Raw genomic sequence first — 16,542 nt, forward strand, 5'->3', positions numbered from 1 at the left:
TTGGATGTTAATAAAATAACTAATGATTAAAAACATGCTTAAGGTTTAACTAAGCTGTTGATACATCTTGTACATTGTCAGTCATAAGAAAGTAAGTTTGTGATAGACAATTGGTATTCATTTAATACACAGTAAAGGTCTTATTAAATCTCTGGGATACCATGGAGGGAAATATTTCCAGGGACTGCGCTCAGGGTGCACACAGCTACAATGGAATGGATGTGTGCAACACATGTCGAAGAACAACAGTTACGGAAATGTTAGTAATTGTTTTATTTCAAGGCCTGTTAGGATCTTTTGCAGCGTGTGGCTGCTTCCCTGCGTATTCAGGCTGAGTTCCTGCAGGAGAATACCCATGAGTTATTGGCTCTGATGCTCTCTGGTGCTGCATGCACATAGCGCCAGTATATAGGGCCAAGCTGACCCCATGCACCCTCAGTTCCTTCTTACATTCACTCAAAGAAGAACCTTAGGTATTGAAGGAGAAGAGGACCCAGGCAGTGCCAAATCGTCCTGGGATTAAGAATATTCGATTAACTGCACCAAGGCTGGCTCCTGCTCCTGCACAGGTGGAGCTGGAAGAGGCAGCACAATAGGTAGCTGATGGTGCTGAAGTGGAGGGCAGTGAGAGCCACCACAGTAACATTGGCGGTGCTGAATGCAACAGGACCAAGGAGCTTCCTGGTGGTAAGGAGGTCCCTTGCACCAAGCCTGCCACTGGCTCTGCTTCCACAGACTATGGAAGGGGAGCATCAGGGTACAGTGCTGATGGACACAAAGGTTCAGCAGCCCAACCAGCCACAGGGCTATAACTGATGTAATCCTGACAAAGTCCTGGACTAACAGAGAGATTAAGCTGGACAGGCAGAGGTGATCCATAGCTGCCTGGTATGCTGCCAGCATGCAAACAGCCAATGTCAGCATCACCCCCATTGGTACTGGACTCAGGGGATGCCCTGGAGCCAGAACCGGAGATGACGGTATAGGGTCTCCAATATACCAGTGAACTACCAAGGAACAGTTAGAGGCACTTGTGCCAGCCCATGCATCAGCACTAGCATCTCCTGAAGGAGGCAGAGGAGTCCCCACAAGACCTGGAGAGGTCTCATTTGGTCTTATGAGACCTTTTCCCCAGTGCACTTGATGGGGAACAGCTTCTCCACCTCTTCAAAGAGGCAGCTCCAGAGCATGAAACAGCAACATTCTCAGAACCTGAGTGTGATCACCAGTCTGATAGGGCCTTGGTGTTGAAGCAAGCCAAATGGTTTGGTTGAATGCTTCAGGACTAGGTCCTAGCCACCTGAGTCTGTTTTGTGAACAATCTACAAACCTCACACCACTCTTTGACCTGGGCCTTACCCAAGCAAAGCAAGCACTCCATCTGGGGATCGTTGCTGGGATCGCTCGCCCACATGATGGACAACGGTGAGCGCATCACAGGGGAATACTTAATTCAATGCAACAAACACTAAATCTAATTAACCCTTAGGGTACTACTAAACATATACAACTAGAAGACGACACTAAGGAATAGTGAGAAATTGCGAGATTAAGAGCCCTGACTCCAGCCATGGGAGGTAAGAAGGAACCGTGGGGGGCTGGGGTGGCACCACCTCATACAGTCATTAGGCGTGAGCACCACCCCTCTACAGGTACTGCTAGCAAAATTCTCTGGCTCTGGTGCGGTGGGCACACCCACACCTAAGTGAAATACAAGGCTGCATCTACTTGAAGAACAGAAGAGTTTTAAAGAGGAATAATCTTGGGCATGATTTTCCTCTCACAAGAATTTTACAAGAGTGTAACTCCACTGATGTCAATGACATTACTAATGATTACCCCAGGATAAGAGGAGGCCCTGTATTGTAGATTAACTGTAGACAAAAGGCATGTGTATATCTATGACATATAAAATGGTTTTTGTGGCAACAGGTGTTTGTTACCCTTACCTGCCTATCACCCACTTCTACTAGGTTTTGATTTAAACTAACATCAATTAATGAGAATGTTTTGGTATAAAAGCAATCCTAATGTGGAAACACGTTGTATACAATTTAATGTTTATTCAAATATCAAAAGCCTTAAACATGTCTTTAAAACAAATTTAAATAAATTAATTTACCTGTGATGGAGTGTACTGAGAAAATATCTTCACTGTCACTGAATATCTTGTATTTTATGCCTTTTTCCAGTAAATTATGATCATAAGCTTCTACAGTCAAAAGTGAGGTGCCTAGAGAAGCAATAATAGTTTTTAATAGAGTCAACTTTGCAAGATCTTATCTTATTTTATTACTTATAGATTTACTGTGATTAATAACAATGCATGCAAAGGTGCCCGTCCACCACTCTGAGTGTTTCTAACATTATTTAAAATAGCACACAACAGAAACAAACCCAGCAACAACTGCTCAACAAAACTCCACCCACATCACAACTTCATCGACAGAAACTTCCCCATCAACCCCATTGCCCCTTCAACTAACACCCTTGTTGCGCCCCGGCATCTTCTGCTGCTGGGCAAAATGATGGAGTTTGCAGCATGTCCTAATGGTCAACCATCCTTGATCCTTGCTCTCTGCACACCTTCAGTGGCTTGACGGCTAGACCTTCTTATTTCAGAGACATTATTTATGGATCTCCCTCCCTGAGGCTGTCTACAGGAATCTACCTCTGGCTGTATTCAAGGCTTGGTGTAGGTCCTTCCTACTCAAGTTTCTCCATCTTTGGTCATTTTACCCTCATCCTTTCACAAACTCTTTGGGGCAGGGGTGGGTGAAGAGAGGCTTTTATGTGGGTGTTAAACATGACTGCTATCTCTGAGGAACTGGGAAGATAATATTTAATTTTCATTTACTTATGTAGAGTAACCCAGAGTTTTGTAATGATGGACACCTTAATTCTAAATGAATACATCAATCAATCTTAAGTAGACACAATCCAAATACAACTCACAATAGCTTTTTTTGCCGTAACAGGGTGCCCAGAGATATGCAGTATGGTGTTAGCATCGAAGAAAGTAAGGGCAATCTATTGTTCATGAAAAATCTTAAATTCATCAAAAATAGTACTGATCTGACACAACACTGAAAAGGCATGGAATAAAAATGCTGTTTGCAATAAGAGCAGAAAATAAATGTGAAATGGAATATATTATCCTGATCAGAAGCATCATGCTTAACATAAACTGAGACAAAATTCAAAAAACATTTGTCAAGATTTCCAAATGGTTGCTCTTCTCAAGCCAATTATGAAGCCATTTAGCACATGACAATTGATTTTAACCAACTATCATGGATTCAGGTTACTGTGTAACTTGACCTCTTCCAAATGGCATTATAAGCATACATTATTTGACTACATTTACAACAGGAGGCATGCTGTTAATATAAAATGTCCTAGATTTTGGGTGGGACTGTGCCATCACAGTAGTATAATTTAACTTTAGTTACAAAAATCACATGCTTATAACTTGTTAATTTTTTTTTTAACCTCAGGAAATGTTATGTTAACTGGTTAGTCATTTGTTCTTAATCATGGCAACATAAGCCAAAAACACTTGTGTGGGAAATATGCATGTTGTGGCTTATGAACTTTTCTGCACTACTTAGGATACTTGTAGGACCAATCACAAAAGAAAATACAAATATGATTTGTATGTGTTGTGACAGACCCAGACCAGTGGGGTACAGGAGTCTGGTAGAGGACAAATATACTGGTCACTGGATGAGTAGTTTTCTGTTCCCTGAGTGACCAGAGCAAGGGCTGCATTAGAGTAATCAGGAACCTGCTAGAACCAATTAAGACAAGCAAGATAATTAAGACACCTGGAGCCAAATAAGAAACTGCTAGAATCAATTAGGACAGGCTAGCTAATCAGGGCACCTGAGTTTAAAAAGGACCTCACTTCAGTTTGTGGAGTGCATGTGAGGAGCTGGGAGCAAGAGGAGCTGAGAGTGAGAAAACATATTGCTGGAAGACTGAGGAGTACAAGCATTATCAGGCACCTGTGATGAGGATAAAGAAGGTGTTCGGAGGAGGCCATGGGGAATTAGCCCAGGGAGTTGTAGCGGTCGCACAGCTGTACCAGGAGGCACTCTAGACAGCTGTAAGTCCACAGGGCCATGGGCTGGAACCCAGAGTAGAGGGCGGGCGCGGGTTCCCCCCAAACCTCCCAACTCCTGATCAGACACAGGAGGAATTGACCTGGACTGTGGCTTCTACCAGAGGGGAAGGTCTCTGGGCTGTTTCCCAACCCACATGGTGAATCTGTGAGGCGAGCAAATCTGCCCATAAGCGCAGGACCCACCAAGGTAGAGGAGGAACTTTGTCAGAGTGTGTAAGGCTAAAGGAGAGAATGAGAAGTCCACTGTTTCTATAAATTAAACATAGACCCCCCTTTTTGGATCGCAGGGACAGCTGGTCCCATTTTCACAACTGTACAATTTTTATTCAATACAGCAGCCAGGGTTTACCATTGTTTATGGCATCCTTAACTGAAGGAAAAGAAAATATCCAGTGTCTGAACGACAAGTCCCTATGTCCTGTGCTCACAACATTCTCTGCCTGGTTTTTGAAAGGAGGAAGAGAAAAAAATCCCAAGAAAAAACGGCTGCATCAGTATTACCATTTGATACCTTGATTTTCAGGGTATAATAAATGGATCAATGAAATCCTGCTCTGGTTCTACCAATTTCCAGCCGAAAAGCCTTTTTTTAATGCTGTTAAAACCGTTGATAACTTTTTTGGTAAAGGGCAAAGAAATGGCATTTCTGTGGTTTCTGATGCTTTTTGGCTACACTGTCGTAGTAATATGGCTTGCATTTAAATAATGAAATGTTGTAATTTCCATACAGTTCATTTTCACTTCAGATAGTGCCTTTTGGTACACCTCTACCTCACTATAACGCGGTTGTGGGGACCCAAAAATCCCTACCATGTTATAGCTGAAACCCTGTTATGTTGGGGTAGGGGCAGCAGGGCTCCGGTGATGATGTAAAGAGCTCCGGGCTCCAGCCACCGCAGGAAGCCCAGGCCCTTTAAATTACTGGTGAGTCCCGCTGCCGCCAGGGCTGGCTCCAGGCACCAGCATTCCAAGCAGGTGCTTGGGGCGGCAATCTGCAAGGGGCAGCAGTCTGTGTTTCTGCCCGCAAACAGTGCGCTGAATTGCCACCGTGGACGGAGCGGGCAGTCCGTGTGCCATTAGGGCGGCATGCGCGTTTCCGCGGCGGCGGCAATTCGGTGGCAACTTCTGTCTTCAGCTGGAAGACAGAAGCTGTGCCACCGCGGACAGCTGGACATAGAAGCTGCTGCCGAATTGCCGCTGCCACAGAAACACGCGTGCAGCCCTAACGGCACACAGAATGCCCCCTCCCCCCCCGTTCAGGGTGGCAATTTCGCCTGCTGCTTGGGGCGGCAAACACAGTAGAGCTGGCCCTGGCTGCCGCAGCTCCGGGGTAGCAGTGGCAGGGCTCCAGTGAGATTTAAAGAGCCCGGGGCTCCCCACAGCAGCCAGAGCCCTGGATCCTTTAAAGCACTGCCCGAGCCCCGCTGCCACAGCCCTGGGGTAGTGACGGCAGGGCTCTGGCGGTGATTTAAAGAGATCCAGGCTCCAGCCACTGTGGGGAGCCCAGGCCCTTTAAATCGCCGGCGAGCCCTGCTGCCGCAGCCCCAGGACAGCAGCAGCAGGGCTCCAGCGAGATTTAAAGGGCCTGGGGCTCCCCGCAGCAGCTGGAGCCCCAGACCCTTTAAGGCACCTCCCAAGCCCAGCTGTTACCATGCTATGTGCGAACCCGTGTTATATCGGGACGTTATAGTGGGGCAGAGATGTATCTTAAATTGATGAGGCCAAATCCTGAAGTCCCTAATGAGGTAAAACTAGATGTACAGCAAAAACAGTCTCTATCTCAAAGAGCTATAATCCTAAACTTACTTGATTCTGTCCACTGTGTGTAGGTACTGCCTCAAATAAGGGACACAATATCCAACACTGTCTGAAACTTCCAAACCAGTCAAGCATAACAGGCAAAGCAAGGTTGCAGCAAGTGCCTTAACTTAGAATTTCCCTGCTTTGTCTGTTAAATCAGAAGCATCCTAACATTATGTTAAAATACCTCAACCTGCATTAAACAACCAAGTACCTTAAATGCACTAAAATGTTATTGTTTGTATAGTATGTGTGCTTTTTCTAAAGAATAGGAGGAAAAACAGACATAAAAACCCTGGGTCATATTCTGGCTTGAGAGACACATGCACAACTCGGAACTGATCCACTGCTACAGTCCAAGTCACTTTGGGAGACCTGTGTTTATCCATGAAACAAGAACATGTCTCCATATTATTTTCTTCCCTTTCTCCTCTCTTTTGTAATCTAGACATTGGAACCAGGGATGTCCCTTTTCCCTTTGACCCGTGTCTGACCCTTGCCTTTGTGTTGGAGGATAGACTTCTTGGGTGGATAATAAAGAAAAGGCTCATGGAGCACAGAGAATAAAAGAGAGGTAAATAAATTTCCAGCCCAGATACTTTATATTCATTTAAAAATAAATAAAACAATCCTGCAGAACTAGCAGCTGTGACTGTTTTATTGGTGAATCTGACACCCAGAGAGCTCTATACAAACTATAATTCAACTGGAGGCAGACATGGTGAATAATGAAAAGGTTTTTTGCACTTTACAAAGAGCATTGACTTGATTATTTATTTATTAGTTGACTTCTAAAAGTGCCTGTTGCAATGCAGTATATAACATATTTAATACAGTGCAAAACTAAACTTGGGGAATAACATGAAGGTTTCCAAACTTGGGGCCAAACGTTTCAGTTGAAGAAATCCTGAGATTCTTACGTAAGTAGGAGTCTGTCTGCGTAACTACTGAGTAAAAACTGAGCAAGGATATCAGGTTTTGGCCTTCATTGTTGATATTGCTTTGATTCTTGTCTGACTACAGTGAAGCTTGTATTAAGCAAAATGTTATTTGTTAATCCTGATTACATTAATATTGATTTTTATAATGTATATACTTCCATGGGACTGGGTGGGAGAGTATTATTCATATGGAGTAAGGGTTCCAGAATCAGAACTGTAGCTAGCAAACTGAATCCTTTAGAGGGTTTTCTGACAAATAAAATGAAATTAGTATGTTTTTGTATTATTTGAAATCACATAAAAGAATTAGAAGAGAAACAGAACTACTATTTGTGGAACATCTCATAAAAGAATGCATAAAATAACTTGCTCTTCTATACCCTATAGTTTTCTTACTATACACAGTAAGCTTTCAAGCTGAAATCTTCTGATTTATCCTGAAGCTTCCTTAAACTTCCTTTAATCAAAATAATTTAAATGTACTGCTATTTATGTTTGCAATATATTTAGTGGGTGGCCATCAGACTATGGTATTTTCTTACCACAATTCCTTGGGGGATTTCAGTAATTTCAGGCTGGGTTGCCTAACCTGTCCCATTACTATATCTGTAATTAGGCACATGCAGAATCACAAAAGCTTATCCATTGCTGAAAGGATATTTTGATTTTCTTTCTTTAAATGTATACAAGTTAAACAAACAATGCAGTACCAACAATAACACAAAAAATTGAGATCCCCACAGGCACTCTTCTACAACCATATGGAAAAACCTGATTAACTAGGCTCCTGCAATTTACCCTGAAGATTATCAGGCCTTGATATCCAATGAAGAAAAGTGCTATGTTAGAGCTATTTATTTATTTATTTATTTATTACTGGAACAAAGAAGCCGCAAATCAAGAGTCTAGGACCCTCTACTTAGAACACCTTGCCCCCACTACTCCTAAATGTATAATTCTAGGGACAGTCAGTTAAATGTTGCAGCTGAATTCACAACTGTTAGGTTAAAGCATGGAAGAAGAGGTGGGGCCAGATAAAAACAAACAAAACCAAAAAACCCTAGACTCCAGGAAATGAGAATCACATCTTCCTACAGCAATGGTGAGACAGAGGACAGTGTTTCCACCCATGGGGACAGGGATAGTATTAATTCTTGTCCAGTGCTCTGCAGGTACACTCCCAGTGGAAAGTCTTATGGGCTACTCTGACCAGTTTACAGCAACTCCCAGCAGGTCAAAATTGTGACTTCACTGAACTAACTCAAACTTTTCCCCCAACAACTTTATTCCACTACAGCCTAAAAGAAACAATGGTGACACAGACTGCAGTAAATCTGGCCTTTATCTATAGCGGGCATTTAACAGTGTGGGCTTCCATCTACTGCTTGCACCTTGTACAAGTCTACCAATTTCACAATGTCTTGTTAAGTAAAAGAATGTATTACAGCCTCTGTGCATTCTCCGCCTACTTCTACACATTCTTTTAGCAAGTCTGAAACTGTGAGGAAAGTGTTGGAAAATCTCTGAATGCAGTTACAATACACCAGGGATTTCGCTAAAGGCAAAAATCATACATCACAACAGGCATTTGTGGATTTCTCATCTTATCTGAGCTTTCACTGCATTCATTTAAGTGAACTATTAGTGACATATTATGTAATCAGTCTTGTTTGGATACACACACACACACACACACACATCTGCACAAGCACAGAGACAGACAGATAAATTCTGCCTTTATTCCAAGGAGATGCATGTTGGCAAGGAAAACTGACGAGGATAAAAATTGTGCATCCATCATTACAGCCACTTTGCAGATACAGAGCAGAGATGCTCAAGGGTTGTCCAGGGTGAGGAAACATTTTCTTTCTTTAAAAAGGAGCATCCTGCCTAACATGACTGGCATTCTGTTGTATGTGTGCAGGGGCCAGAAATCCGACTATGCCTCTGAGACAGCCTCATATTCCCCTTTGGTCCCTAGTGCACTGGGCAGGGAGAAGTTTTTTTTCCTTAACGTACTGTTTGCATATAGTCCAATTCCAATTTTACCCTGTTGCTGCATGTTATTGAAAAAGGCTCCCTACACACTTCATCCTCAATAGTGCCCAACAGGTTAGGACTTTGGCCACTGACAGCCACAAGTTAGAGAGTCTGATACCCACCTGCTTCACTGTTTTCAGGCACAGTTACTGCATACAAACTATGGCTGAATGACATGACCTCCTCTTGTTCCCTTGTGGAAATGGCCAATACAGCTGTGGCTGTCCTAGCTGGAACACCTTGATCTGAAGCCAATACCAACAGGCAGGAACTGAAACCGTCAGAAGGCAATGGCTCTTGAAGATAAATCTCTCCTGTATTAATGTCAATACAAAACATAGTTCCAGGTACTGCAAAATTAAAAACCACTGCACCATTTGGCCCCAGATCCAAGTCCGCAGCTCTCACAGTGGCTATTGTCTGATTCACAGAGGTTTCAGGAGGCACATAAACTTGGAAAGGGTTCTGTAGAAAAACTGGACTATTGTCATTGGCATCATCAATGTGCACCATAATGCTAACTGTAGTACTTCTTGGGCCTTGGATGCTACAGTCACTTGCCACTGCTCTAAATGCATACTGAGATTTAGTCTCCCGGTCTAGTGCTTTTGTAGTAACTATTGCTCCTGTTGTACTGTTAACAGTAAATGCTCCAAGGGTGTCATCAATGAGCGAATATATGACCTCACCATTCAGGCCACCATCTTCATCTGAAGCAAAGAGCTCAAGAACTAGTGATCCTTCCTCAACGTCTTCTCTCACAGAGGTCTGATAGGTCTTCTTGGCAAATATAGGGCTGTTGTCATTTTCATCCAGGACTGTAACCTGTAGCTGTGTTGTGGAGCTTCTTGGTGGGCTGCCCAGGTCATGACATTCAATAATAAGGGTAAAGTTGCTGGCATCCTCCCTGTCTAAACTACGAGTGGCCAAGAGTTCTCCTGAAGTATCATTTAGAGTGAAGTATTCTCCAATATTTCCACCTTTAAAATACAATAAAAATAAAACTATCACAAACAATTCTAATTTGAAAAAACCCGTTGCTAGTACCATTATGTTAATTGTAATAACATGATCCTATTGCCAGTACAGCTGGTGCACTCATGTGCCTCTGGCATATTTTCCTCCTTTTATAAAAATTAAAACCTGCATTTCATTTAAATCAGTGGGTGGCAGTGACAGTAAATCCAGAATGTCATATCCTTTTACAGAACAGCTATTTTGCCAGATGCATGTCTTTTTTCCTAAATCAACACACCTTATAAAATCTAGTGCAACTGTACTGCTGCACAAAGTGAACTCTTCCCAACCTTGGCTACAAATTCCAGAAACCCATAAAGCATTGCTGACAACAAATGTGGCTATTTGCCTCTTGCTTTCATCTACAAACCTGTCTCTTAGAAAAGAACTGTAATGAGGTCTTTTCCACTTTTTTCATTTTTAAAGCTACTATTAAATATTTGGAGCAATGGATTTTAGAAAGAGTTATAATGTTTTTTTTTTAAGTGACCAGAATAAGTATATTTCAACAGATCAAGATAATTTTCAAATGAAAAGCATAAAAATCGAAGATGACTCTATAGCCCTTTATCCCTGCTTTACTCCAACTATGTAGAATCAGCAATTATCAGTGCTGCCAACAATTTATTTTTGTAATACCGCAGAGGGTCCCAAATCAAAGTAAACAGTGTCTTGCCATTTTTGGGGTGACGGTAGTACAGGAAGGTTTTGAGAGTTGGGCAGGGACTGTGTTAGAGTTTCTTGGCATGGTGCACTTGGGGATGGTTTGGCAACTTGGAAGACCAGTTGGAGGCTTTTATCATTGGTGGTTGAAAGAAACTTTCATCACCTGGAAGGTGGACTTGGTATCTATCCACACCTACTTTTAAAGTGAAAGGAGGATTGGGTTGGGGGCCCTTATATGGGGGGCTGAAGAGAGAATCATAAAAAGACTGAAAAGGCATTTGTTTTGTTTTAGATTAACTGTTACTTACAGTCACTGTAGTTCTTTGTGATGTGATGCAGGCGTGCATCCCACTGAGGTATGTGTGCGCCCAGAGCACCGGAGCCCAGAGAATTTTGCCTAGCAGTTCCCATAAAGAGGTGGTGCTCATGTCTTGTGGCCACAGCCTCTCCCATGACTATATAAGGAGATGCCTCCCTGACCTCACTCAGTTCCTTCACACCTAATGCCAAGAGACTAGCTTCCAATGCAGAGGGAATGGAGGATGGGTCATGGAATACACATTAGCTTCACATCTCAAAGAACCACAGTTACCATGCTCTTTCTTCTTCCTTCAGTATATGCAGTCATGTATACCACTTAGGTGACTCACAAGCAGAACCTGAGTTCTGAGTCTACTTAAGGACTGCCTTCCCAAAGTCTGCATATGCTTTGGATGCCATGATAATGGCATAATGGTTCATAAATGTACATATGAACAACCATATAGCAGCCCTGAAATTATACAATATTGCGATGTCACTGAAGAATGCTATTGAATTAGCTTGCACTCTCATGAAATGAACTCACACCCAGAGGGGGGCGTAGCTGAAGCTGTGTCACATACGGTTTTGATGCAGGAAGTTATCCACTTAGAAAGCGTCTCTGGGGAGATTGTTTGCCCTTCATACAGTCTGCATATGACACAAACAGATGAGATATAGTCCTGTCCAAATAAAAGACCGGACATTGTCTGATGTCCAATGTGTGAAGACACTGCTCCTCCAGAGATGAATTGGCTTAGGAAAAACCTCAGATAAATATATCACTTGGTTTAAATGAAATTGAGAGAAATTAGACTCAAATGTTGGTGTCTTTGGAGAACTGTGTGTAAGGAGACTCTGCCATCAAAGCCTGAAACTCACTCTCCTTGTAGATGTTATCACCACAAGGAATGTAGGTTTTTGAGGAGAGGAACAAGATCCCAGTGGCTTGAACGGAGGTCAATTAAGAAGGCTTTAGGATCCTACGGTTGATAGGAAGGGCTACTTCTCCCAGGAGCAAAAGGCTGAAGGATATCCAATAACTCTGCCTGACTGCCCAGGGAGGCAGCCATATGTTTCAAAAGGTCTGGAGAGTGCTTGAAATCTTCAGGTGTTGGAGGACAGGAAGAGCCAGACACTGCTGAATCATCTGGGGATGAAGAAGAGTTGGTTAACTGTGCCAATGCTGGCTCCCATTCTTGGATCGGTGGAGCTGGAAGGAGTAGCTCTATGAAGGCTGCATGGGGAAGCCTCACTGGTGCCTGATCCTGTGGGTCTACAGCTGCCACCACCAATCTGCCTCGCGATCTCTCCTTAGAGCGAGCTGAGAAGTGTGACCTCCCCAACCAAGGAACATCCCACAGATTCCACAGAAGATGCTAAGCATAAGGATAGGGTATCGATGGCCATTAGCATTGGGCCAAGGGCCCCTGTCCTGACTGTGAGACAAGTGCCAATTCTTGTGCCCATACTGCTCCATAAAGAGTCCCCGATATGAGACAGGAGATAGAAAGCAGGAGGAGGAAGATCCTGACCAATGCCGAGGAGTATCAAGTTTCTGGGGATAAAGGTGGAGACATACCTGAGGAAGTGATTAACTGGTTTGACTCATCCATCATCCTAAACAAGGCAGGGACCACTGCTGATGCTGGAAGCTATACTGCTGGCACCAAGTATGCTGCTACTGAAGTGTTATCAACCCTGAAATCAGCAGCAATAGTGAAGCAGCTGATGGTGCTGAAGTGGAGGGCTGTGAAAGCCACCATGGTCACATCTGCCATGCCAAATGCAACTGTGCCAAGAAGTTTTCCAATGCCAAGGAGGCCCCGTGCTTAAGCCCGGTACTAGACATGCTTCCACAGACTGTGGAAGGGGAACATCGGTGTGAAGTACCAATTAGCCCAAGAGTCAGTATCCCATCCAGCCAACAGGGCTGTAAATGACGTAGCTATGACAAAATCCTGGATGAAATGAGAGGTTGGGATGGTAAGGCAGAGGTAGTCCAGATCTGCCTGCTATACTGCCAACATGCAAACAGTTGATGCCTTGTCAATACTGGACTCAACAGATGCCCCAGGGTCAGAACTGCAGTTGCTGATACAGTGTCTCTGACCTCCCTACATGGTACTCCGGGGAGTGGTTAGAGACATTCCACATGCTGACACTTACCCATGCCAGTCTATGCTCTTCCTGGGATTCCCAGGAGTACTGGAGTGGTCTTGATATAGTCTTAGGTAACGTTTTCCTTGGCGCTCTCCACGGGGATCTTCTCCTCCATTCAGAGAAGGGCTGGCTCCAGAGCACAAAATGCCAGCACTCTCAGAACCCGAAGGTTACCTATGATCCGATGAGAGTCTTGGTGGCAAAGCAGCCACATGGCTTGTTTGGACGGATGCTGCTTCAGGCGAAGGTCCCTATCCACCTGAGTCATTTTCGTGAACAATCGACAGATCGAACACCACTCCTTGAGTGAGACCTCACTCAAGCACAGCAAATACCTTGTGGGGTATCATTATTGGGATCATTCCCTCACATGACAGACAATGTTTAAACCCTGGTGATGGCATCATAGGGGTATTTAACTAAATACAACTAACACTAAATCTAACACTACAGGTACTAACTATATAAAACTCGAACAAGACACTAAAATAGTGAAAGGTTGTGAGGTTAAGACCACAAAGAGCTCTAACTCCAGCCATGGAGTGTAAGAATAAATTGATGGGGGTTGGAGAGGTGCCGCCTCATATAGATGGGGAGGGGCTAAGACCACAAGGCACAAGCATGGCCCTTCTCCAGTCACTGGAGAAGACCACAAGGCACTGGGCATGCACACACCTAAGTGGACTACATGGCTGCATCTGCTCAAAGAAGAACCTAGCATTTCCCAAATGTGAGATTGGCAGGCTTTAATGACCCATGGAGGGGATGAAATGGGGTGCAATTGGTTTCATTTTCCTGAAAGTGGGTTCAGTTTTCAAAACTGTTGATCTAGTTCATCCCCTGCCAGTGCAGGATTTTTTCTTGCTGTATATTCTTGCAGTGCTTTGTCCAGTCTAGTTTTAAATGTCCCAAGCATTTGAGCTTTCATCTCTTCCCTTAGGTCACTGTCCTCACCCAAAAGAGCTTTTGCAACATTACAAATTTCATCCCATATATAACACCCTGGAAAAATGTCTCCTTCTCCTTGATGATTGTATTCTTCATGCACTTACTGATACTTACCATGCCCTCTCTTCGTCAGCAAGCTATATTTAGGTCTTTTAATCTTTTTCTTATTTTCACCCCTCCAGATTATTTTTGTTCCTCTCTTCTGTACACTCCCAAATCTGATTGCTAGCCTGAGAGGTTGGGTTGGAAGTGTGTGCCAGTGGAGGAGGTGGAAGGTTTTTTCTGTTTAAAGGAAGTCTTAGGACTCCCCATTGCACTAGCTGAAATCTAGCTGGACTGGCTGAGATCAGAACTATTTTAAAACCTGAAACTCCTGTTTAACTATTTTCTGACAACTTTTTTTTGGTATTAGTAATATATAAAATAAAGACCATACTTACCAATTATTTGATATCGTAAAGTTCCATTATTGCCAGCATCTATATCTACAGCTAGTGTAGTGTGCAATATTACAGGCTCTTGATTCTCCAGAATTTGAATCTCAGAGACAGGAAGGAGAAATTTAGGAGTATTGTCATTTTCATCCAGTACTTTGCAGATAACTGTTGCTGTGCTGGATAAAGAAGGGGTTCCACTGTCTCGAACCAGGACTGAGATGAAACACAAAGAAAGAAAGCTTATATTAGTGATGTTAGTGTAATGATGACTCTTCATCAGCAATATCAAAATATTAGAGTCCATGTGCTATACAGAAAATAAGAGTACATGTGCTAACACAGCTGGTTTCTGTTCCTGAACATCATGCTACACCTATCTGAATAAGTCATATGAAATTGAGAAAAGATAACACTGATGATAAGTGATCCCACACTCTCCACATTCCATTTTACAGTACAAACATCTCATACAGTTACCTTTTATACTGAGAATCTCTTGGGTCTCTCTGTCGAGTGAGGCAGTTGTCATCACCTCTCCAGTATCGGAGTTTATCTGGAAAATCTCAAACCCATTTCCTGGTAAGATTTCATACTGAAGCAGGGAATTTATTCCTTAAAAACAGAAAGGAAAATCCAGTAAAATACAAAAGTTCCAGTTGAAAAACCCACTCTCTGGACACTGCTTTATGCTTTTTTTCTGTGATCTTTAGTCTGTGGATGAAATTAATGGAATAGCATTGCGTTTGCAGAAAACTTATACAAAATGAGCTGGGCACTTCACAGAATCAACGAAAACACATGGTCCCTGCTCTGATGAATCTATAATCTAGTTTTAGTGTGACATGAATAGTGTAGGTAATGTAGTAGAGAAGCACTGGAGTTAAGGAAAAAGGAGGACAAGAGCAACAAGATCATGCAGTAACTGAGTCTTGGCAAATACACATTTTAGCAGCTCAATAAAGTGTTTGCTCTTAAAATTATTAGTGATTCACTTCTCATGTGAATCTCAGAAGCAGTGTGCCTAAAGGAACCTGTTCAGGAACCCATGATAACTTCAAGAGACAGGCATCGGTATCTTTACTTCAGTTGATCTTGCCAGGGAGAAATCTCCAAGATGAAATATTTGGTTTTGAAGAGCCTTCTGGGATTCCCAAAAGTGACTGTTTAACATTTTCCCCTCCAATATAAGTTCCTATATAAATGCAAAGAATCCTCCAGCAAGTGACCCACGCCCCACACTGCAGAGGAAGGCGAAAAATTCCCAGGGCCTCTGCCTATCTGCCCTGGAGAAAAATTTCTTCTTGATCCCAAATATGATGATCAGTTAAACCCTGAGCATGTGGGCAAGACTCACCAGCCAGACACCCAGGAAATAATTCTCTGTAGTAATTCAGATCCCACCCCATCTAACATCCCATCACAGGCCATTGGGCATATTTACCGGTAATAGTCAAGATCAATTACTTGCCAAAATTAGGCTATCCCATCATACCATCCCCTTCCTAAACTTATCAAGCTTAGTCTTGAATCCGGATAAGTCTTTTGCCCCCACTGCTCCCTTTGGAAGGCTGTCCCAGATCTTCACTCCTCTGATGGTTAGAAACCTTCATCTAATTTCAAGTCTAAACTTCCAGATGGCCAGTCTATATCCATCTGTTCTTGGGTCCACATTAGTATTGAGTTTAAATAATTCCTTTCCCTCACTGGTATTTATTCCTCTGATATATTTATAGAGAGCAATCATATCTCCCCTCAGCCTTCTTTTGGTTAGGCTAAACAAGCCAAGCTCTTTGAGTATCTTTCATAAGACAGGTTTTCCATTCCTTGGCTCATCCTAGTAGTCCTTCTTTGTACCTGTTCCAGTTTGAATTCATCTTTCTTAAACATTGGAGACCAGAACTGCACACAGTATTCCAGATGAAATATTGGAAATACTTTGCCTGATGCATCCCAAGAGTGCATTAGCTTTTTTCACAGTCATATCACATTGGCGGGCGCATAGTCATCCTGTGACCAACCAAAACTCCAAGGTCCTTCTCCTCTGTTACTTCCAACTGATGAGTCCGTAGTTTATAACAAAAATTCTTGTTATTAATCCCTAAAT

The 16,542-nt window shown here is 43.0% G+C and overlaps 1 protein-coding gene across 2 annotated transcripts in view; it reads right to left on the bottom strand.

Annotated features, from left to right (window-relative positions):
- Positions 1–16,542, bottom strand: part of DCHS2 (dachsous cadherin-related 2) — a 224,657-nt gene that overhangs the window by 21,581 nt on the left and 186,534 nt on the right. For both annotated transcript variants that reach the window (XM_032779109.1, XM_032779110.1), the window contains 4 exons: positions 14,916–15,050; positions 14,442–14,651; positions 9,030–9,887; positions 2,123–2,233 (listed from right to left, as the gene is read on the bottom strand). In XM_032779109.1, the coding sequence (XP_032635000.1) occupies positions 2,123–2,233; positions 9,030–9,887; positions 14,442–14,651; positions 14,916–15,050 (1,314 nt within the window). The remainder of the gene's footprint in view (positions 1–2,122; positions 2,234–9,029; positions 9,888–14,441; positions 14,652–14,915; positions 15,051–16,542) is intronic.

The sequence above is a fragment of the Chelonoidis abingdonii genome, chromosome 5, assembly GCF_003597395.2.
Source record: "Chelonoidis abingdonii isolate Lonesome George chromosome 5, CheloAbing_2.0, whole genome shotgun sequence".
NCBI classification, from domain to species: domain Eukaryota; kingdom Metazoa; phylum Chordata; order Testudines; family Testudinidae; genus Chelonoidis; species Chelonoidis abingdonii.